Here is a 22,102-nt window from a genome sequence, read left to right on the forward strand (position 1 = left end):
AATGTTACACGGTATTTTTTGAACTTCATGACATGAATTTTCTTTATATTATTTTTTTTTTTGGATTTTCTATGATTTATGCGATAGGCTGGAACAACATTGTAAGTGCAATGATATCATTTATAGAGAAATCTAAAACTTCAGCATTCAGAACTCGCAACCACAAAAATATTCATTTGCTAAGTAAGTAAAGTTGATTAAGTTCGACACTTAGCTTTTATACGTAAAACCAAGTGTGTATTGTTTATTTCTTGTCAAATTATTGAGAAAAAATAAATTGTAAGAGAAACGATACTGATTATTGAAATAATATTGAGGGTAGCTGTAGATTTCTTCATTAACATGCCGGAAATTTGTTAACTTGGTTTTTCTATCATAAATCTGTCGAAGAATCTAAAAACGGAGATATGAAATAGAGATCATGTAAATCTAGAGTATCCTGTCAGAAAAATAGACTAAGCATGTAACCCTTTTTGGTCATAAACACTTTTTTACCACTTAGTCATACAGATGATCATTAAATTTAAACGAGCACTTTTTGTCAGAATTTATTCTTTTACAAAGACAGAAGATTTTAGTATTATTTAATATTAGTGCTGTAGCAAAATTCAAAAAACGGTGAAAATTCAGTGAATTTGTGAATTCACATTTTTTTTCGACATTTTTCTTGATATATCCATGCACATTAAGAACACAGCTTTGATACGCTTAAAAAAGCATAATTCATATGAAATTGTTAAGAAATAAACAATTTATATAAAAATTGCACTATGGGCAGTTTAGATATATAATTTATATATAACATATATACAAATCCATAGACAAAGTGCAATAACTACAATGTTGTAGAAAATTACAGCAGAAATACTGACTTTTTGAAGGATAATAAGAATTCTTCTAAATGTTGTATTTTTATAATTTGATTGATTTTTTTACTATTTCATTAATCTTTTATGAATATATATTATTTTTAATATATGTGCTATTAAAATTTCAAATTTTGACTAATATATCTAAGTTATCTGAACGAAACATTTAGAAAATATCATACTTACATTGAATAGCAAGTAGAGCATATTAATAGCAAGTTTCTTGGCTTTATATCTATCATCTATTGTTGTTTGATCAAACAAATTCACTCTATTATATGGTGTCAATTAATTAAAACAATTTTTAATAGTTATTTATTTAGTGCGAATAAGTGCAAACTCATAAATGAATAACTTAATAGTAGAAATGAATTATCTGATATAAATCTCACATTTTGTCCATCAGAAATACTTTAATTGCATACGCATAACTATTAGTAATACGTCTGGAGTGTCAATTAATAACAATCCCACAACAAGTAAAATTCAGATTTTTATTAAACTTATTTTTTCCTAAAAGTTTTCTCAAATTACTATATATACATATGTGGATAATAATAGTAATATTGTAAAAATTAGATATTTTTTTTATTTGAGAACCTCTCAAAAGTTCATTCAATTTATCAATTGTTTCAGTTTGATGTATATTCATTTCTGGAGCCTAAAACTTTAGCAATCATGACAATATCATATTCTCTTTCTAACTACGCAATGTAAGGGTATCCTTAAAATCTAATAATATATAAGAGTAATATTTATTATTTTATATTTTAATTCGTTATGATAATCTTTATATTTACAATTTATAAAGCACCGATCCACAGATAATATAGTTCAGTGGTAAGAGTCATAGTATAAGCCTTAAAGTTCCCAGTTCGACCCAGGGCCTTTTCGTTTTTTTCTTTTAGATTTTTTTTCTGAAGTTTATTTTTAAGGTTCTCGCTGGCGACCCCCCGTTACACAAAAAAATTTTCGATTTTTGCTGGGACCCCCCTTCGCTCGATATTTTTTTTTGTGAACGGGTGGGGGGTCGCCAGCAAAAAAAAAAGATGTCAAAATTTATCCCAAAAATTTTAAAAAAATCGAAGAAAGTGCATCCCAGGGATTATAAAATTTAAGTTTTCACATCTCTACTCTGGATTTCCTCTTAAAAATGAAAACTCTAAACATTTTTGTGTTATTTTCGAGTTAAATTCTGATCTTAATAACTTGAAACAATCAGCTGCTCCATAATAGCAACATATTTCAAGTAATGAATAATTATTATAAGAGTCTGGATATAATCTGCTTTGAATTTTTTTATCCTTATCAAATCCTTCTCTTTGTGTGAATGAGATGAATAGTTCAAGATTGTTTTCCATAATTGCTCCGTAAATTGTATTTTCTATATGAATTTCGGAATTTTCAAAATTACATGGCGGAGGTTTTTTGTGATATGGAAAAATGTTAGTTGCTCAATTATCTCACTATTGGATGGACTTTTATCGAGCGAAATTTTGGCTGTAAAGACAATTCTGATATTGGTAACATGGTGATAAGAACAAATAGTCAGTTTGCATGGTTTATGATGAGATAATTTCGATTTAAAAAAAAATATAAAAATTGATTTTAATGAGCGATTATATTTGAATATGCTCTCCTAATTTGAAGGAACTGGTTAAATCATGAATTGATCATGAATAATTTTTTTTCAAAAAATACAATTATAATTTCATATTCATTATAAGTTGAAATATATCATAAAGACTTTATGAATGATAAATTCCTAAAAAACAAGTTAGTTTGTTTCTGAAAATAATAATAATAAAAACAATTTAGACCCAATAATTTTTGGCGGGATAATTGAGATGTTACGATTGAATTTAAAAAAAAAGCGGTAATACATTTTTACAATGATGAAGAGGCTGGCAACCTCTGAGTCAAAGCACTTGTTAATGCAATGATGAAGAGGCTGGCAACCTCTGAGTCAAAGCACTTGTTAATGCAATGATGAAGAGGCTGGCAACCTCTGAGTCAAAGCACTTGTTAATGCAATGATGAAGAGGCTGGCAACCTCTGAGTCAAAGCACTTGTTAATGCAATGATGAAGAGGCTGGCAACCTCTGAGTCAAAGCATTGTTAATGCAATGATGAAGAGGCTGGCAACCTCTGAGTCAAAGACTTGTTAATGCAATGATGAAGAGGCTGGCAACATCTGATTAAATACTTTTCCCAGTGGTGGAGTAATTTGAAAAAAAAAAATTTAGTTCATATATTGAAAAAAACAAAAGTAAATTAAAGTTTATAGGTTGTGTTTTTGATGAGCTAATTGTTAAGATATTGTAGTTCTAAAAGAAAAATTGGAGTTTCGAGGAAGTTTCTCGACAGAGGAACTTTCATATATCGATGTTGCCTTGTCGAGATGATATGTGACAGGCAAAACGTGCACATCACTCTACAATATTTGCACTTTGCCTGTCAAAAGTTCTTCGCATCTCTTGAGGTGTGAGGAAGTTTCTCGACAGAGGAACTTTCATATCGAATGTTTGCCTCTGTCGAGATGTATGTGACAGGCAAGTGCAATCACCTATCAATTGCCACTTTGCCCTGTCCAAAAGTTCTTACCGCATCTCTTGAGGTGTGAGGAAGTTTCTCGACAGAGGAAACTTTCAATATCGAAATGTTGCCTCTTGTCGAGAATGTATGTGACAGGCAAAAGTTGCAATCACCTAATCAATATTGCCACTTTGCCTGTTCAAAGTTCTTCGCATCTCTTGAGGTGTGAGGAAGTTTCTCGACCAGAAGGAAACTTTCATATCGAATGTTGCCTCTGTCGAGATGTATGTGACAGGAAAGTGCAATCTACCTATCATATTGCCACTTTGGCCTGTCAAAAGTTCTTCGCATCTCTTGAAGGTGTGAGGAAGTTCTCGACAGAGGAAACTTTCATATCGAATGTTGCCTCTGTCGAGATGTAATGTGACAGGCCAAAGTGGCATCACCTATCAATATTGCACTTTGGCCTGTCACAAGTTTCCTTCGTCCATCTCTTGAGGTGTGAGGAAGTTTCTCGACAGAGAAACCTTTCTATCGATGTTTGCCTCTGTCTGAGAATGTATGTAGCAGGCAAAGTGCAATCACATATCAATATTGCACTTTGCCTGTCAAAAGTTCTCTTCGCAATCTCTTGAGGTGTGAGGAAGTTTCTCGACAGAGGAAACTTTCATATCGCAATGTTGCCTCTGTCGAGATGTATGTGACAGGCAAAGTGCAATCACCTATCAATATTGCACTTTGCCTGTCAAAAGTTCTTCGCATCTCTTGAGGTGTGAGGAAGTTTCTCGACAGAGGAAACTTTCATATCGAATGTTGCCTCTGTCGAGATGTATGTGACAGGCAAAGTGCAATCACCTATCAATATTGCACTTTGCCTGTCAAAAGTTCTTCGCATCTCTTGAGGTGTGAGGAAGTTTCTCGACAGAGGAAACTTTCATATCGAATGTTGCCTCTGTCGAGATGTATGTGACAGGCAAAGTGCAATCACCTATCAATATTGCACTTTGCCTGTCAAAAGTTCTTCGCATCTCTTGAGGTGTGAGGAAGTTTCTCGACAGAGGAAACTTTCATATCGAATGTTGCCTCTGTCGAGATGTATGTGACAGGCAAAGTGCAATCACCTATCAATATTGCACTTTGCCTGTCAAAAGTTCTTCGCATCTCTTGAGGTGTGAGGAAGTTTCTCGACAGAGGAAACTTTCATATCGAATGTTGCCTCTGTCGAGATGTATGTGACAGGCAAAGTGCAATCACCTATCAATATTGCACTTTGCCTGTCAAAAGTTCTTCGCATCTCTTGAGGTGTGAGGAAGTTTCTCGACAGAGGAAACTTTCATATCGAATGTTGCCTCTGTCGAGATGTATGTGACAGGCAAAGTGCAATCACCTATCAATATTGCACTTTGCCTGTCAAAAGTTCTTCGCATCTCTTGAGGTGTGAGGAAGTTTCTCGACAGAGGAAACTTTCATATCGAATGTTGCCTCTGTCGAGATGTATGTGACAGGCAAAGTGCAATCACCTATCAATATTGCACTTTGCCTGTCAAAAGTTCTTCGCATCTCTTGAGGTGTGAGGAAGTTTCTCGACAGAGGAAACTTTCATATCGAATGTTGCCTCTGTCGAGATGTATGTGACAGGCAAAGTGCAATCACCTATCAATATTGCACTTTGCCTGTCAAAAGTTCTTCGCATCTCTTGAGGTGTGAGGAAGTTTCTCGACAGAGGAAACTTTCATATCGAATGTTGCCTCTGTCGAGATGTATGTGACAGGCAAAGTGCAATCACCTATCAATATTGCACTTTGCCTGTCAAAAGTTCTTCGCATCTCTTGAGGTGTGAGGAAGTTTCTCGACAGAGGAAACTTTCATATCGAATGTTGCCTCTGTCGAGATGTATGTGACAGGCAAAGTGCAATCACCTATCAATATTGCACTTTGCCTGTCAAAAGTTCTTCGCATCTCTTGAGGTGTGAGGAAGTTTCTCGACAGAGGAAACTTTCATATCGAATGTTGCCTCTGTCGAGATGTATGTGACAGGCAAAGTGCAATCACCTATCAATATTGCACTTTGCCTGTCAAAAGTTCTTCGCATCTCTTGAGGTGTGAGGAAGTTTCTCGACAGAGGAAACTTTCATATCGAATGTTGCCTCTGTCGAGATGTATGTGACAGGCAAAGTGCAATCACCTATCAATATTGCACTTTGCCTGTCAAAAGTTCTTCGCATCTCTTGAGGTGTGAGGAAGTTTCTCGACAGAGGAAACTTTCATATCGAATGTTGCCTCTGTCGAGATGTATGTGACAGGCAAAGTGCAATCACCTATCAATATTGCACTTTGCCTGTCAAAAGTTCTTCGCATCTCTTGAGGTGTGAGGAAGTTTCTCGACAGAGGAAACTTTCATATCGAATGTTGCCTCTGTCGAGATGTATGTGACAGGCAAAGTGCAATCACCTATCAATATTGCACTTTGCCTGTCAAAAGTTCTTCGCATCTCTTGAGGTGTGAGGAAGTTTCTCGACAGAGGAAACTTTCATATCGAATGTTGCCTCTGTCGAGATGTATGTGACAGGCAAAGTGCAATCACCTATCAATATTGCACTTTGCCTGTCAAAAGTTCTTCGCATCTCTTGAGGTGTGAGGAAGTTTCTCGACAGAGGAAACTTTCATATCGAATGTTGCCTCTGTCGAGATGTATGTGACAGGCAAAGTGCAATCACCTATCAATATTGCACTTTGCCTGTCAAAAGTTCTTCGCATCTCTTGAGGTGTGAGGAAGTTTCTCGACAGAGGAAACTTTCATATCGAATGTTGCCTCTGTCGAGATGTATGTGACAGGCAAAGTGCAATCACCTATCAATATTGCACTTTGCCTGTCAAAAGTTCTTCGCATCTCTTGAGGTGTGAGGAAGTTTCTCGACAGAGGAAACTTTCATATCGAATGTTGCCTCTGTCGAGATGTATGTGACAGGCAAAGTGCAATCACCTATCAATATTGCACTTTGCCTGTCAAAAGTTCTTCGCATCTCTTGAGGTGTGAGGAAGTTTCTCGACAGAGGAAACTTTCATATCGAATGTTGCCTCTGTCGAGATGTATGTGACAGGCAAAGTGCAATCACCTATCAATATTGCACTTTGCCTGTCAAAAGTTCTTCGCATCTCTTGAGGTGTGAGGAAGTTTCTCGACAGAGGAAACTTTCATATCGAATGTTGCCTCTGTCGAGATGTATGTGACAGGCAAAGTGCAATCACCTATCAATATTGCACTTTGCCTGTCAAAAGTTCTTCGCATCTCTTGAGGTGTGAGGAAGTTTCTCGACAGAGGAAACTTTCATATCGAATGTTGCCTCTGTCGAGATGTATGTGACAGGCAAAGTGCAATCACCTATCAATATTGCACTTTGCCTGTCAAAAGTTCTTCGCATCTCTTGAGGTGTGAGGAAGTTTCTCGACAGAGGAAACTTTCATATCGAATGTTGCCTCTGTCGAGATGTATGTGACAGGCAAAGTGCAATCACCTATCAATATTGCACTTTGCCTGTCAAAAGTTCTTCGCATCTCTTGAGGTGTGAGGAAGTTTCTCGACAGAGGAAACTTTCATATCGAATGTTGCCTCTGTCGAGATGTATGTGACAGGCAAAGTGCAATCACCTATCAATATTGCACTTTGCCTGTCAAAAGTTCTTCGCATCTCTTGAGGTGTGAGGAAGTTTCTCGACAGAGGAAACTTTCATATCGAATGTTGCCTCTGTCGAGATGTATGTGACAGGCAAAGTGCAATCACCTATCAATATTGCACTTTGCCTGTCAAAAGTTCTTCGCATCTCTTGAGGTGTGAGGAAGTTTCTCGACAGAGGAAACTTTCATATCGAATGTTGCCTCTGTCGAGATGTATGTGACAGGCAAAGTGCAATCACCTATCAATATTGCACTTTGCCTGTCAAAAGTTCTTCGCATCTCTTGAGGTGTGAGGAAGTTTCTCGACAGAGGAAACTTTCATATCGAATGTTGCCTCTGTCGAGATGTATGTGACAGGCAAAGTGCAATCACCTATCAATATTGCACTTTGCCTGTCAAAAGTTCTTCGCATCTCTTGAGGTGTGAGGAAGTTTCTCGACAGAGGAAACTTTCATATCGAATGTTGCCTCTGTCGAGATGTATGTGACAGGCAAAGTGCAATCACCTATCAATATTGCACTTTGCCTGTCAAAAGTTCTTCGCATCTCTTGAGGTGTGAGGAAGTTTCTCGACAGAGGAAACTTTCATATCGAATGTTGCCTCTGTCGAGATGTATGTGACAGGCAAAGTGCAATCACCTATCAATATTGCACTTTGCCTGTCAAAAGTTCTTCGCATCTCTTGAGGTGTGAGGAAGTTTCTCGACAGAGGAAACTTTCATATCGAATGTTGCCTCTGTCGAGATGTATGTGACAGGCAAAGTGCAATCACCTATCAATATTGCACTTTGCCTGTCAAAAGTTCTTCGCATCTCTTGAGGTGTGAGGAAGTTTCTCGACAGAGGAAACTTTCATATCGAATGTTGCCTCTGTCGAGATGTATGTGACAGGCAAAGTGCAATCACCTATCAATATTGCACTTTGCCTGTCAAAAGTTCTTCGCATCTCTTGAGGTGTGAGGAAGTTTCTCGACAGAGGAAACTTTCATATCGAATGTTGCCTCTGTCGAGATGTATGTGACAGGCAAAGTGCAATCACCTATCAATATTGCACTTTGCCTGTCAAAAGTTCTTCGCATCTCTTGAGGTGTGAGGAAGTTTCTCGACAGAGGAAACTTTCATATCGAATGTTGCCTCTGTCGAGATGTATGTGACAGGCAAAGTGCAATCACCTATCAATATTGCACTTTGCCTGTCAAAAGTTCTTCGCATCTCTTGAGGTGTGAGGAAGTTTCTCGACAGAGGAAACTTTCATATCGAATGTTGCCTCTGTCGAGATGTATGTGACAGGCAAAGTGCAATCACCTATCAATATTGCACTTTGCCTGTCAAAAGTTCTTCGCATCTCTTGAGGTGTGAGGAAGTTTCTCGACAGAGGAAACTTTCATATCGAATGTTGCCTCTGTCGAGATGTATGTGACAGGCAAAGTGCAATCACCTATCAATATTGCACTTTGCCTGTCAAAAGTTCTTCGCATCTCTTGAGGTGTGAGGAAGTTTCTCGACAGAGGAAACTTTCATATCGAATGTTGCCTCTGTCGAGATGTATGTGACAGGCAAAGTGCAATCACCTATCAATATTGCACTTTGCCTGTCAAAAGTTCTTCGCATCTCTTGAGGTGTGAGGAAGTTTCTCGACAGAGGAAACTTTCATATCGAATGTTGCCTCTGTCGAGATGTATGTGACAGGCAAAGTGCAATCACCTATCAATATTGCACTTTGCCTGTCAAAAGTTCTTCGCATCTCTTGAGGTGTGAGGAAGTTTCTCGACAGAGGAAACTTTCATATCGAATGTTGCCTCTGTCGAGATGTATGTGACAGGCAAAGTGCAATCACCTATCAATATTGCACTTTGCCTGTCAAAAGTTCTTCGCATCTCTTGAGGTGTGAGGAAGTTTCTCGACAGAGGAAACTTTCATATCGAATGTTGCCTCTGTCGAGATGTATGTGACAGGCAAAGTGCAATCACCTATCAATATTGCACTTTGCCTGTCAAAAGTTCTTCGCATCTCTTGAGGTGTGAGGAAGTTTCTCGACAGAGGAAACTTTCATATCGAATGTTGCCTCTGTCGAGATGTATGTGACAGGCAAAGTGCAATCACCTATCAATATTGCACTTTGCCTGTCAAAAGTTCTTCGCATCTCTTGAGGTGTGAGGAAGTTTCTCGACAGAGGAAACTTTCATATCGAATGTTGCCTCTGTCGAGATGTATGTGACAGGCAAAGTGCAATCACCTATCAATATTGCACTTTGCCTGTCAAAAGTTCTTCGCATCTCTTGAGGTGTGAGGAAGTTTCTCGACAGAGGAAACTTTCATATCGAATGTTGCCTCTGTCGAGATGTATGTGACAGGCAAAGTGCAATCACCTATCAATATTGCACTTTGCCTGTCAAAAGTTCTTCGCATCTCTTGAGGTGTGAGGAAGTTTCTCGACAGAGGAAACTTTCATATCGAATGTTGCCTCTGTCGAGATGTATGTGACAGGCAAAGTGCAATCACCTATCAATATTGCACTTTGCCTGTCAAAAGTTCTTCGCATCTCTTGAGGTGTGAGGAAGTTTCTCGACAGAGGAAACTTTCATATCGAATGTTGCCTCTGTCGAGATGTATGTGACAGGCAAAGTGCAATCACCTATCAATATTGCACTTTGCCTGTCAAAAGTTCTTCGCATCTCTTGAGGTGTGAGGAAGTTTCTCGACAGAGGAAACTTTCATATCGAATGTTGCCTCTGTCGAGATGTATGTGACAGGCAAAGTGCAATCACCTATCAATATTGCACTTTGCCTGTCAAAAGTTCTTCGCATCTCTTGAGGTGTGAGGAAGTTTCTCGACAGAGGAAACTTTCATATCGAATGTTGCCTCTGTCGAGATGTATGTGACAGGCAAAGTGCAATCACCTATCAATATTGCACTTTGCCTGTCAAAAGTTCTTCGCATCTCTTGAGGTGTGAGGAAGTTTCTCGACAGAGGAAACTTTCATATCGAATGTTGCCTCTGTCGAGATGTATGTGACAGGCAAAGTGCAATCACCTATCAATATTGCACTTTGCCTGTCAAAAGTTCTTCGCATCTCTTGAGGTGTGAGGAAGTTTCTCGACAGAGGAAACTTTCATATCGAATGTTGCCTCTGTCGAGATGTATGTGACAGGCAAAGTGCAATCACCTATCAATATTGCACTTTGCCTGTCAAAAGTTCTTCGCATCTCTTGAGGTGTGAGGAAGTTTCTCGACAGAGGAAACTTTCATATCGAATGTTGCCTCTGTCGAGATGTATGTGACAGGCAAAGTGCAATCACCTATCAATATTGCACTTTGCCTGTCAAAAGTTCTTCGCATCTCTTGAGGTGTGAGGAAGTTTCTCGACAGAGGAAACTTTCATATCGAATGTTGCCTCTGTCGAGATGTATGTGACAGGCAAAGTGCAATCACCTATCAATATTGCACTTTGCCTGTCAAAAGTTCTTCGCATCTCTTGAGGTGTGAGGAAGTTTCTCGACAGAGGAAACTTTCATATCGAATGTTGCCTCTGTCGAGATGTATGTGACAGGCAAAGTGCAATCACCTATCAATATTGCACTTTGCCTGTCAAAAGTTCTTCGCATCTCTTGAGGTGTGAGGAAGTTTCTCGACAGAGGAAACTTTCATATCGAATGTTGCCTCTGTCGAGATGTATGTGACAGGCAAAGTGCAATCACCTATCAATATTGCACTTTGCCTGTCAAAAGTTCTTCGCATCTCTTGAGGTGTGAGGAAGTTTCTCGACAGAGGAAACTTTCATATCGAATGTTGCCTCTGTCGAGATGTATGTGACAGGCAAAGTGCAATCACCTATCAATATTGCACTTTGCCTGTCAAAAGTTCTTCGCATCTCTTGAGGTGTGAGGAAGTTTCTCGACAGAGGAAACTTTCATATCGAATGTTGCCTCTGTCGAGATGTATGTGACAGGCAAAGTGCAATCACCTATCAATATTGCACTTTGCCTGTCAAAAGTTCTTCGCATCTCTTGAGGTGTGAGGAAGTTTCTCGACAGAGGAAACTTTCATATCGAATGTTGCCTCTGTCGAGATGTATGTGACAGGCAAAGTGCAATCACCTATCAATATTGCACTTTGCCTGTCAAAAGTTCTTCGCATCTCTTGAGGTGTGAGGAAGTTTCTCGACAGAGGAAACTTTCATATCGAATGTTGCCTCTGTCGAGATGTATGTGACAGGCAAAGTGCAATCACCTATCAATATTGCACTTTGCCTGTCAAAAGTTCTTCGCATCTCTTGAGGTGTGAGGAAGTTTCTCGACAGAGGAAACTTTCATATCGAATGTTGCCTCTGTCGAGATGTATGTGACAGGCAAAGTGCAATCACCTATCAATATTGCACTTTGCCTGTCAAAAGTTCTTCGCATCTCTTGAGGTGTGAGGAAGTTTCTCGACAGAGGAAACTTTCATATCGAATGTTGCCTCTGTCGAGATGTATGTGACAGGCAAAGTGCAATCACCTATCAATATTGCACTTTGCCTGTCAAAAGTTCTTCGCATCTCTTGAGGTGTGAGGAAGTTTCTCGACAGAGGAAACTTTCATATCGAATGTTGCCTCTGTCGAGATGTATGTGACAGGCAAAGTGCAATCACCTATCAATATTGCACTTTGCCTGTCAAAAGTTCTTCGCATCTCTTGAGGTGTGAGGAAGTTTCTCGACAGAGGAAACTTTCATATCGAATGTTGCCTCTGTCGAGATGTATGTGACAGGCAAAGTGCAATCACCTATCAATATTGCACTTTGCCTGTCAAAAGTTCTTCGCATCTCTTGAGGTGTGAGGAAGTTTCTCGACAGAGGAAACTTTCATATCGAATGTTGCCTCTGTCGAGATGTATGTGACAGGCAAAGTGCAATCACCTATCAATATTGCACTTTGCCTGTCAAAAGTTCTTCGCATCTCTTGAGGTGTGAGGAAGTTTCTCGACAGAGGAAACTTTCATATCGAATGTTGCCTCTGTCGAGATGTATGTGACAGGCAAAGTGCAATCACCTATCAATATTGCACTTTGCCTGTCAAAAGTTCTTCGCATCTCTTGAGGTGTGAGGAAGTTTCTCGACAGAGGAAACTTTCATATCGAATGTTGCCTCTGTCGAGATGTATGTGACAGGCAAAGTGCAATCACCTATCAATATTGCACTTTGCCTGTCAAAAGTTCTTCGCATCTCTTGAGGTGTGAGGAAGTTTCTCGACAGAGGAAACTTTCATATCGAATGTTGCCTCTGTCGAGATGTATGTGACAGGCAAAGTGCAATCACCTATCAATATTGCACTTTGCCTGTCAAAAGTTCTTCGCATCTCTTGAGGTGTGAGGAAGTTTCTCGACAGAGGAAACTTTCATATCGAATGTTGCCTCTGTCGAGATGTATGTGACAGGCAAAGTGCAATCACCTATCAATATTGCACTTTGCCTGTCAAAAGTTCTTCGCATCTCTTGAGGTGTGAGGAAGTTTCTCGACAGAGGAAACTTTCATATCGAATGTTGCCTCTGTCGAGATGTATGTGACAGGCAAAGTGCAATCACCTATCAATATTGCACTTTGCCTGTCAAAAGTTCTTCGCATCTCTTGAGGTGTGAGGAAGTTTCTCGACAGAGGAAACTTTCATATCGAATGTTGCCTCTGTCGAGATGTATGTGACAGGCAAAGTGCAATCACCTATCAATATTGCACTTTGCCTGTCAAAAGTTCTTCGCATCTCTTGAGGTGTGAGGAAGTTTCTCGACAGAGGAAACTTTCATATCGAATGTTGCCTCTGTCGAGATGTATGTGACAGGCAAAGTGCAATCACCTATCAATATTGCACTTTGCCTGTCAAAAGTTCTTCGCATCTCTTGAGGTGTGAGGAAGTTTCTCGACAGAGGAAACTTTCATATCGAATGTTGCCTCTGTCGAGATGTATGTGACAGGCAAAGTGCAATCACCTATCAATATTGCACTTTGCCTGTCAAAAGTTCTTCGCATCTCTTGAGGTGTGAGGAAGTTTCTCGACAGAGGAAACTTTCATATCGAATGTTGCCTCTGTCGAGATGTATGTGACAGGCAAAGTGCAATCACCTATCAATATTGCACTTTGCCTGTCAAAAGTTCTTCGCATCTCTTGAGGTGTGAGGAAGTTTCTCGACAGAGGAAACTTTCATATCGAATGTTGCCTCTGTCGAGATGTATGTGACAGGCAAAGTGCAATCACCTATCAATATTGCACTTTGCCTGTCAAAAGTTCTTCGCATCTCTTGAGGTGTGAGGAAGTTTCTCGACAGAGGAAACTTTCATATCGAATGTTGCCTCTGTCGAGATGTATGTGACAGGCAAAGTGCAATCACCTATCAATATTGCACTTTGCCTGTCAAAAGTTCTTCGCATCTCTTGAGGTGTGAGGAAGTTTCTCGACAGAGGAAACTTTCATATCGAATGTTGCCTCTGTCGAGATGTATGTGACAGGCAAAGTGCAATCACCTATCAATATTGCACTTTGCCTGTCAAAAGTTCTTCGCATCTCTTGAGGTGTGAGGAAGTTTCTCGACAGAGGAAACTTTCATATCGAATGTTGCCTCTGTCGAGATGTATGTGACAGGCAAAGTGCAATCACCTATCAATATTGCACTTTGCCTGTCAAAAGTTCTTCGCATCTCTTGAGGTGTGAGGAAGTTTCTCGACAGAGGAAACTTTCATATCGAATGTTGCCTCTGTCGAGATGTATGTGACAGGCAAAGTGCAATCACCTATCAATATTGCACTTTGCCTGTCAAAAGTTCTTCGCATCTCTTGAGGTGTGAGGAAGTTTCTCGACAGAGGAAACTTTCATATCGAATGTTGCCTCTGTCGAGATGTATGTGACAGGCAAAGTGCAATCACCTATCAATATTGCACTTTGCCTGTCAAAAGTTCTTCGCATCTCTTGAGGTGTGAGGAAGTTTCTCGACAGAGGAAACTTTCATATCGAATGTTGCCTCTGTCGAGATGTATGTGACAGGCAAAGTGCAATCACCTATCAATATTGCACTTTGCCTGTCAAAAGTTCTTCGCATCTCTTGAGGTGTGAGGAAGTTTCTCGACAGAGGAAACTTTCATATCGAATGTTGCCTCTGTCGAGATGTATGTGACAGGCAAAGTGCAATCACCTATCAATATTGCACTTTGCCTGTCAAAAGTTCTTCGCATCTCTTGAGGTGTGAGGAAGTTTCTCGACAGAGGAAACTTTCATATCGAATGTTGCCTCTGTCGAGATGTATGTGACAGGCAAAGTGCAATCACCTATCAATATTGCACTTTGCCTGTCAAAAGTTCTTCGCATCTCTTGAGGTGTGAGGAAGTTTCTCGACAGAGGAAACTTTCATATCGAATGTTGCCTCTGTCGAGATGTATGTGACAGGCAAAGTGCAATCACCTATCAATATTGCACTTTGCCTGTCAAAAGTTCTTCGCATCTCTTGAGGTGTGAGGAAGTTTCTCGACAGAGGAAACTTTCATATCGAATGTTGCCTCTGTCGAGATGTATGTGACAGGCAAAGTGCAATCACCTATCAATATTGCACTTTGCCTGTCAAAAGTTCTTCGCATCTCTTGAGGTGTGAGGAAGTTTCTCGACAGAGGAAACTTTCATATCGAATGTTGCCTCTGTCGAGATGTATGTGACAGGCAAAGTGCAATCACCTATCAATATTGCACTTTGCCTGTCAAAAGTTCTTCGCATCTCTTGAGGTGTGAGGAAGTTTCTCGACAGAGGAAACTTTCATATCGAATGTTGCCTCTGTCGAGATGTATGTGACAGGCAAAGTGCAATCACCTATCAATATTGCACTTTGCCTGTCAAAAGTTCTTCGCATCTCTTGAGGTGTGAGGAAGTTTCTCGACAGAGGAAACTTTCATATCGAATGTTGCCTCTGTCGAGATGTATGTGACAGGCAAAGTGCAATCACCTATCAATATTGCACTTTGCCTGTCAAAAGTTCTTCGCATCTCTTGAGGTGTGAGGAAGTTTCTCGACAGAGGAAACTTTCATATCGAATGTTGCCTCTGTCGAGATGTATGTGACAGGCAAAGTGCAATCACCTATCAATATTGCACTTTGCCTGTCAAAAGTTCTTCGCATCTCTTGAGGTGTGAGGAAGTTTCTCGACAGAGGAAACTTTCATATCGAATGTTGCCTCTGTCGAGATGTATGTGACAGGCAAAGTGCAATCACCTATCAATATTGCACTTTGCCTGTCAAAAGTTCTTCGCATCTCTTGAGGTGTGAGGAAGTTTCTCGACAGAGGAAACTTTCATATCGAATGTTGCCTCTGTCGAGATGTATGTGACAGGCAAAGTGCAATCACCTATCAATATTGCACTTTGCCTGTCAAAAGTTCTTCGCATCTCTTGAGGTGTGAGGAAGTTTCTCGACAGAGGAAACTTTCATATCGAATGTTGCCTCTGTCGAGATGTATGTGACAGGCAAAGTGCAATCACCTATCAATATTGCACTTTGCCTGTCAAAAGTTCTTCGCATCTCTTGAGGTGTGAGGAAGTTTCTCGACAGAGGAAACTTTCATATCGAATGTTGCCTCTGTCGAGATGTATGTGACAGGCAAAGTGCAATCACCTATCAATATTGCACTTTGCCTGTCAAAAGTTCTTCGCATCTCTTGAGGTGTGAGGAAGTTTCTCGACAGAGGAAACTTTCATATCGAATGTTGCCTCTGTCGAGATGTATGTGACAGGCAAAGTGCAATCACCTATCAATATTGCACTTTGCCTGTCAAAAGTTCTTCGCATCTCTTGAGGTGTGAGGAAGTTTCTCGACAGAGGAAACTTTCATATCGAATGTTGCCTCTGTCGAGATGTATGTGACAGGCAAAGTGCAATCACCTATCAATATTGCACTTTGCCTGTCAAAAGTTCTTCGCATCTCTTGAGGTGTGAGGAAGTTTCTCGACAGAGGAAACTTTCATATCGAATGTTGCCTCTGTCGAGATGTATGTGACAGGCAAAGTGCAATCACCTATCAATATTGCACTTTGCCTGTCAAAAGTTCTTCGCATCTCTTGAGGTGTGAGGAAGTTTCTCGACAGAGGAAACTTTCATATCGAATGTTGCCTCTGTCGAGATGTATGTGACAGGCAAAGTGCAATCACCTATCAATATTGCACTTTGCCTGTCAAAAGTTCTTCGCATCTCTTGAGGTGTGAGGAAGTTTCTCGACAGAGGAAACTTTCATATCGAATGTTGCCTCTGTCGAGATGTATGTGACAGGCAAAGTGCAATCACCTATCAATATTGCACTTTGCCTGTCAAAAGTTCTTCGCATCTCTTGAGGTGTGAGGAAGTTTCTCGACAGAGGAAACTTTCATATCGAATGTTGCCTCTGTCGAGATGTATGTGACAGGCAAAGTGCAATCACCTATCAATATTGCACTTTGCCTGTCAAAAGTTCTTCGCATCTCTTGAGGTGTGAGGAAGTTTCTCGACAGAGGAAACTTTCATATCGAATGTTGCCTCTGTCGAGATGTATGTGACAGGCAAAGTGCAATCACCTATCAATATTGCACTTTGCCTGTCAAAAGTTCTTCGCATCTCTTGAGGTGTGAGGAAGTTTCTCGACAGAGGAAACTTTCATATCGAATGTTGCCTCTGTCGAGATGTATGTGACAGGCAAAGTGCAATCACCTATCAATATTGCACTTTGCCTGTCAAAAGTTCTTCGCATCTCTTGAGGTGTGAGGAAGTTTCTCGACAGAGGAAACTTTCATATCGAATGTTGCCTCTGTCGAGATGTATGTGACAGGCAAAGTGCAATCACCTATCAATATTGCACTTTGCCTGTCAAAAGTTCTTCGCATCTCTTGAGGTGTGAGGAAGTTTCTCGACAGAGGAAACTTTCATATCGAATGTTGCCTCTGTCGAGATGTATGTGACAGGCAAAGTGCAATCACCTATCAATATTGCACTTTGCCTGTCAAAAGTTCTTCGCATCTCTTGAGGTGTGAGGAAGTTTCTCGACAGAGGAAACTTTCATATCGAATGTTGCCTCTGTCGAGATGTATGTGACAGGCAAAGTGCAATCACCTATCAATATTGCACTTTGCCTGTCAAAAGTTCTTCGCATCTCTTGAGGTGTGAGGAAGTTTCTCGACAGAGGAAACTTTCATATCGAATGTTGCCTCTGTCGAGATGTATGTGACAGGCAAAGTGCAATCACCTATCAATATTGCACTTTGCCTGTCAAAAGTTCTTCGCATCTCTTGAGGTGTGAGGAAGTTTCTCGACAGAGGAAACTTTCATATCGAATGTTGCCTCTGTCGAGATGTATGTGACAGGCAAAGTGCAATCACCTATCAATATTGCACTTTGCCTGTCAAAAGTTCTTCGCATCTCTTGAGGTGTGAGGAAGTTTCTCGACAGAGGAAACTTTCATATCGAATGTTGCCTCTGTCGAGATGTATGTGACAGGCAAAGTGCAATCACCTATCAATATTGCACTTTGCCTGTCAAAAGTTCTTCGCATCTCTTGAGGTGTGAGGAAGTTTCTCGACAGAGGAAACTTTCATATCGAATGTTGCCTCTGTCGAGATGTATGTGACAGGCAAAGTGCAATCACCTATCAATATTGCACTTTGCCTGTCAAAAGTTCTTCGCATCTCTTGAGGTGTGAGGAAGTTTCTCGACAGAGGAAACTTTCATATCGAATGTTGCCTCTGTCGAGATGTATGTGACAGGCAAAGTGCAATCACCTATCAATATTGCACTTTGCCTGTCAAAAGTTCTTCGCATCTCTTGAGGTGTGAGGAAGTTTCTCGACAGAGGAAACTTTCATATCGAATGTTGCCTCTGTCGAGATGTATGTGACAGGCAAAGTGCAATCACCTATCAATATTGCACTTTGCCTGTCAAAAGTTCTTCGCATCTCTTGAGGTGTGAGGAAGTTTCTCGACAGAGGAAACTTTCATATCGAATGTTGCCTCTGTCGAGATGTATGTGACAGGCAAAGTGCAATCACCTATCAATATTGCACTTTGCCTGTCAAAAGTTCTTCGCATCTCTTGAGGTGTGAGGAAGTTTCTCGACAGAGGAAACTTTCATATCGAATGTTGCCTCTGTCGAGATGTATGTGACAGGCAAAGTGCAATCACCTATCAATATTGCACTTTGCCTGTCAAAAGTTCTTCGCATCTCTTGAGGTGTGAGGAAGTTTCTCGACAGAGGAAACTTTCATATCGAATGTTGCCTCTGTCGAGATGTACACAGTGCATTCAGGCAAAGTGCAATATTGATAATATTGCACTTTGCCTGTCACATACATCTCGACAGAGGCAACATTCGATATGAAAGTTTCCTCTGTCGAGAAACTTCCTCGAAACTCCAATTTTTCTTTAGAACTACAATATCTTAACAATTAACTCATCAAACACAACCTATACACTTTAATTTTTACTTTTGTTTTTTTCAATATATGAACTAAATTTTTTTTTTCAAATTACTCCCACACTGGGAAAAGTATTTTAACTCAGATGTTGCCAGCCTCTTCATCATTGCATTAACCAGTGCTTTGACTTAGAGGTTGCCAGCCTCTTCATCATTGCATTAACAAATGCTTTGACTCAGAGGTTGCCAGCCTCTTCATCATTGCATTAACAAGTGCTTTGACTTAGAGGTTGCCAGCCTCTTCATCATTGCATTAACAAATGCTTTGACTCAGAGGTTGCCAGCCTCTTCATCATTGCATTAACAAATGCTTTGACTCAGAGGTTGCCAACCTCTTCATCATTGCATTAACAAATGCTTTGACTCAGAGGTTGCCAGCCTCTTCATCATTGCATTAACAAGTGCTTTGACTCAGAGGTTGCCAGCCTCTTCATCATTGCATTAACAAGTGCTTTGACTCAGAGGTTGCCAGCCTCTTCATCATTGCATTAACAAGTGCTTTGACTCAGAGGTTGCCAGCCTCTTCATCATTGTAAAAATGTATTACGGCTTTTTTTTTAATTCAATCGTAACATCTCAATTATCCCGCCAAAAATTATTGGGTCTAAATTGGTTTTTATTATTATTATTTTCAGAAACAAACTAACTTGTTTTTTAGGAATTTATCATTCATAAAGTCTTTATGATATATTTTCAACTTATAATGAATATGAAATTATAATTGTTATTTTGAAAAAAAAAATTATTCATGATCAATTCATGATTTAACCAGTTCCTTCAAATTAGGAGAGCATATTCAAATATAATCGCTCATTAAAATCAATTTTTATGTTTTTTTTTAAATCGAAATTATCTCATCATAAACCATGCAAACTGACTATTTGTTCTTATCACCATGTTACCAATATCAGAATTGTCTTTACAGCCAAAATTTCGCTCGATAAAAGTCCATCCAATAGTGAGATAATTGAGCAACGAACATTTTTCCATATCACAAAAACCTCCGCCTTTTTTATTTATAGTTTGATTTCAAAGGTTAATGTTAACTATGAGGTTAATGATGATAATCGAAAATTAACTAAATTTAGTAAAAATCATTTTTGATATTTTGAATCATCTTCATAAATTCTTATTTAACGATATAAATTACTTCTCAATCATGCTCTTATTCTATCACTTGAAAATCAAGTGCTTACATATCAAAACCAGTGCGGAGGCACTTCGAATCAAATATCTTGCTCAGCAAAGAGGGAGTTTGGAAAGACATATGAGTATGTATTGTTGATTTCAAGCAGAAAAGTACATACAAAATTCCTATATATAGTAATGTACTTTCTATTTTGTATGTTCTTTTTTTCACAAAATCCTAGTAATCTGCTACACCATTACAGCTTGATGCAAGAATCTTTGGAAAAAAATTCAGGCGTTGGTAGATCTCTATATAAAGGGAATGTCATATTTGATCAAACTATACTAGATATGTTTATAAGATTATGAGATAAAATAGAAAAATTAATATATTTTGGATTTTCATCAAGATCTGAAATGTCTTCTTCTTTTTTCTTGATAAAGTTAAAACATTTATCATTGTTAGATGTATCTTTTATTCTGTTATTTATTGTAACTGTTCCTGTTGTTTTTGGTGTTTCTTCATCAATGAAACAACTATCAACTGTAATTTGACATCCATTAATATTACTTGCATAGAAATAATTTCCAGAAATATTGTTATTTGCGAAACAACAATTTTGTAAATATACTGTAGGTGAAGATGTATAGATTAATATATCATCAGTATTATTTTGGAAATTCGTTGACTCAATTCGAATTGTTGTTGAAGATGATGATTGAATATAAAAAGGAGGAAAGCCAGTAGTTTTCTCTTTATTATCAAAAAATATCGAAAATAAAACTTTTGAATCAGATTTAAAACTATAAAATCCTAAAATACTATTTCCATATAATTTTGATTGAGAAACATTTGAATTTTCAAAATTAATTTTTCCATTTTTTAGGTAAATACTAAACTGTCCTAAGAAACTTTCATCTCCACTATTAGTGATTGAAGATGAAAGTATTTTGTTTTGGAATGATTCTTCGTCTGAAACATCTGAATAACAGTAAACTCCTAGAGTATTTTGTGATGTTACTTTTGATGAGTAACTTGTTATTCGATATTGGACGCATTCACCTTCACGAGAGAAGTATAAACTTCCTCCTTCACCGGAGTTACTACAATTAACGAAGTTTGTTGTGTCAACTAAGAGTTTAGTTGTATTTTTAGATGTACTAAAATGAATCGCTCCTGATTCAATGTTATCGGAAAATTCGCATTCGAGAACGTAGTAATTTTCATCACCTTTAGAAAGTCTTTCACTTTGATTTACGTAACTTTCGTTTAGAGGGTATTGTGAATAATAGTCTGCCCAATCATAATGGAAAATGGTTGATTAAAGCAATCAATTGTCGTGAAAATTCTTTCAACAATAAAATTTTTGTCATTTATCGTACAAAATGAACTTCACTTTCCGCTTACAACAGCGATAGTGATAACATTATAAATTAGCAGACATACAAAATAAATGAAATTTAAATGTTTTCTGGGGGGAGAAACTATTTTCCCCAAAATATTTAGAAATTGTTATTACAAAATGTCTTTGAAATTTACTTTCAATCCACCGAAAGGCGTCAGGTTTGTTCGTTGGCAGAAAATCACATTTACCGCCTCAAAGCCATTTATTCATTTCTGCTTGCATGATACTCACGATAAACTTGAAAATAAACCAATTTTACGTTCTCGCTCGTTTGCTGACTGGCACGCATATTTACAAGCACTGCATAAGAAAGGAATATATTCCGAGCTCTTTAATGCTCACAAACTCCCTATTAAAGGTCCACCAATTGTTGATTTTAGCCAAATTCTCGATAATATTAGCGAAGGATACTATACTGATGTTGAGCAAGTCAAAGAAGACATTGACAAATGCTTAATATCAATAAACGAAAAAATCGTAACAAGTGATAATCTAAATTCGTCAATAGTTAACAATTACAGAGATGCTGCATATTATGCCAAGCTAGATATAGATCAGTCATACAATTCAAGTAAAGAATCTCGGAATTTACCGTCAGCTCGTTTAATTAAATCACTAGAAGAGTTCAAGTCATTAGAATCACCAAGAATTAACGATCACAAAGGAACAGAATTTAACATCGATAAATTTGCAGAATTTTTGAATCATAAATCTCCAACAGATAAATTAAAAATTGAATGGATCATCAGAATGAAATCACCACGCGTCAATTTCGCAACAAGAGAAATAGATCTCAACGATTTACCTTTAGATACGATCCGTACTCTAGCAGATTATTTCCAATACAAAATGTAAAATTATTATCTCATATATATATTGTCTATTATTAATAAAAAGTATTGTTATTTTAAATAATGAAATATTCTATACTTAAATTATAATCTTATTCATATCATATATTTTCGAAAAGATATCACTTCATATAATTAAAATTTAGCACTCAAGTAATACTATGTTGTTGATATAAAAGTGATTTTAATAGAATAGAACCA

The 22,102-nt window shown here is 38.6% G+C and overlaps 2 protein-coding genes across 2 annotated transcripts, besides 4 other annotated features; one reads left to right on the forward strand and one right to left on the reverse strand.

Annotated features, from left to right (window-relative positions):
• Positions 1 to 1,999: 1,999 nt before the first annotated feature.
• TVAGG3_0047410 (protein ubiquitination) lies at positions 2,000 to 2,230 on the reverse strand (the record flags this gene model as incomplete). The annotated part of the gene is made up of 1 exon (XM_001313102.1): positions 2,000 to 2,230. The coding sequence occupies one exon, from the start codon at positions 2,228 to 2,230 to the stop codon at positions 2,000 to 2,002; it is 231 nt and encodes a 76-aa protein (XP_001313103.1).
• Positions 2,231 to 2,285: 55 nt separating this feature from the next.
• Positions 2,286 to 2,720: a terminal%2Cinverted (terminal inverted repeat of MuDR-N3_TV transposon ID:TVAGG3_0047420).
• Positions 2,286 to 3,207: a mobile genetic element.
• An 11-nt stretch (positions 3,208 to 3,218) lies between these two features.
• Positions 3,219 to 19,524: a mobile genetic element.
• Positions 19,088 to 19,524: a terminal%2Cinverted (terminal inverted repeat of MuDR-N3_TV transposon ID:TVAGG3_0047430).
• Positions 19,525 to 21,098: 1,574 nt separating this feature from the next.
• Positions 21,099 to 21,932, forward strand: TVAGG3_0047440 (uncharacterized protein; the record flags this gene model as incomplete). Its single annotated transcript, XM_001327067.1, has 1 exon — positions 21,168 to 21,905. The coding sequence occupies one exon, from the start codon at positions 21,168 to 21,170 to the stop codon at positions 21,903 to 21,905; it is 738 nt and encodes a 245-aa protein (XP_001327102.1).
• Between the last annotated feature and the right edge of the window lie 170 nt (positions 21,933 to 22,102).

The sequence above is a fragment of the Trichomonas vaginalis genome, chromosome IV (assembly GCF_026262505.1).
Source record: "Trichomonas vaginalis G3 chromosome IV, whole genome shotgun sequence".
NCBI classification, from domain to species: Eukaryota; Parabasalia; order Trichomonadida; family Trichomonadidae; genus Trichomonas; species Trichomonas vaginalis.